At 61.2% G+C, this 1,952-nt stretch overlaps 1 protein-coding gene across 1 annotated transcript in view; it reads right to left on the bottom strand.

The window, feature by feature from the left end:
* Positions 1-4: 4 nt before the first annotated feature.
* Positions 5-1,952, bottom strand: part of LOC109926520 (nonsense-mediated mRNA decay factor SMG5-like) — a gene marked incomplete at both ends in the record, with an annotated part of 7,395 nt that continues 5,447 nt past the window's right edge. Inside the window, 4 exon segments of the mRNA XM_048594519.1 lie at positions 5-439; positions 442-827; positions 1,179-1,316; positions 1,531-1,739. Of these exon segments, the coding sequence (XP_048450476.1) occupies positions 5-439; positions 442-827; positions 1,179-1,316; positions 1,531-1,739 (1,168 nt within the window).

Here is a 1,952-nt window from a genome sequence, read left to right as displayed (position 1 = left end):
GGGATGGAGTGGGGAGAGAACGGGAGGGTAGGAGAACAAGTAGCGAGGGGGTGAGGAGGGTTAGAATATGGAGGGCGAGCAGAGAATAGAGAGCACCCTGCAGAGAGGCCGCAGGTGCTGCAGTCTTACCGTGATCGGGAGCGCCTGGAGCCTGGAGCACGCCATTGGCACAGGGTTTCTCGGGAGTCGAGGACACGGGCGCCCCGTCGCCAGTGGTTAGCGGCGGCCTGGACACCACGTTGCTGAAGGTGGGCGCCAGGCGAAAGCACCTCTTGGGCTGGAACATCTGCGAGGAGAGGGCCTGGAGGTTGCTGGCGATGGCCGAGTCGCTGTCGCTGGCCGGCCCATTGGCGGGAGCCGGGTCGGCGGCATCGGGGCCCCGGGGCTGACTCCAGGAGCCCGGGGCGCTCTCGGACCTGCGTCCACCAGCCGACTCTTCCCCCTGTCCTCCAGGTCAGAGCGCGACTCCTGGCTGTTCATGTCCGAGTCCGACTCCAAGTCGAAGGCCGCTTCGGCTTCCTCCTCCTCGTCTTCGTCTTCCTCTTCCTCCTCCTCCTCGTCCCCTTCGCTCTTGTCGGTGCCGCTGTCGGAGCGCTCGCTCTCCTTGGCCGACTCGTCGCTGGGGTCCGAGTCGAAGCCCTCGCTCAGGTCGCTCTCGTCGGCCTTCTGCCGGGCGTGCCGTCTCCTCCGGAGCTGCGACAGCCGGGAATACTTCTTGCCCTTGGCCTTGCCCGGGGCGACAGGCGGCGCCCCGTTCTGCACCTCGCCAACCGGTTCTGGAGCCGGCTCCATCTCCCGTGGCGCGACCTCCTTCGCCTCGACTTCGTCTGCGAGGAGGGAGACGGAGGAGAGATACAAGATAGAAACTGAACAGCCACCGGCAGGGGAGGAGTGAGAGCAGGCACTCTGTTGGCGCAGGAACTGACGCCACGCTCGCCCTCACCAGGGATAGGGCAGGAGTGATTTACCCAGATTCCTGGTCTGTAGGGAAGGGAGAGGGAGTAATTTACCCAGATTCCCGGTCTGTAGGGAAGGGAGCGGGAGTAATTTACCCAGATTCCTGGTCTGTAGGGAAGGGAGTGGGAGTAATTTACCCAGATTCCCGGTCTGTAGGGAAGGGAGAGGGAGTGATTTACCCAGATTCCTGGTCTGTAGGGAAGGGGACGGACGTGGTTTACCTGGATTCTCGGTCTGTAGGGAAGGGACAGCGTTCTCTCCGTCCTCGAGCTCTGCCTGCAGTCGGATATTCACGTGGTTGACCAGGTGGGAGAAGAGGGCGAGGGTGAAGGCGATGGCTGCGCTGTACTGCTTCACACCTGCAACACACACGTAGCCACCAGCTGAGAGACACAAGGCAATAGCACAGACAGACAAGGCTTCAGCACCTAACGGTGGGTCATTAAAAGAGCTAAGCAGCCACATCCCCAGAAAACGTGACTGTTAACATTCCAGCCCCAGCGCTCCCGAGAATCTGGTAGGGAATCGCCCCAGGAGCCCTGCCTACCCCACGCCCCTCGCCAGCCGGCGTACCTGTCTTCTTCAGACTGTGCACACTGATCAGGCAGATGACCATCATCCGGAAGATCAGCAGGTCGGGCAGGAACGTGTAGCCCCAGTCTAACTCCTCCTCGTCCTCACTCGAGGTGCTCTGGTTGAGGTTGGTCGGCAGGTAGAAGAGGCAGAGGTTAAAGTCCTCCAGCACCATCTGGCAAATGGATGTCACCTCCACGTTGATGGCGCTGTGGACACGGGAGATGCAGGGGACAGAGGGGGAGAGAGAGAGCGTGCACATGGGAGTTAGAGAGCGCAACAGGCAGACAGACAACAGAAGGGGGGGAAGGGAGACAGAATGGCAGGCAGACATCGGGAGGGGGAAGGGAGACAGACAGACAAAAAACAGGAGACGGCAGAGAGACAGACAGAGTTAGAGAAATGTGCATCAATGGGGGAGG

This window comes from Rhincodon typus, unplaced genomic scaffold, assembly GCF_021869965.1.
Source record: "Rhincodon typus isolate 14 unplaced genomic scaffold, sRhiTyp1.1 hic_rhity00010428, whole genome shotgun sequence".
NCBI classification, from domain to species: Eukaryota; Metazoa; Chordata; class Chondrichthyes; order Orectolobiformes; family Rhincodontidae; genus Rhincodon; species Rhincodon typus.
Note: the sequence above shows the minus strand (reverse complement) of the source record. Positions and strands in the feature narration are given on the sequence as shown.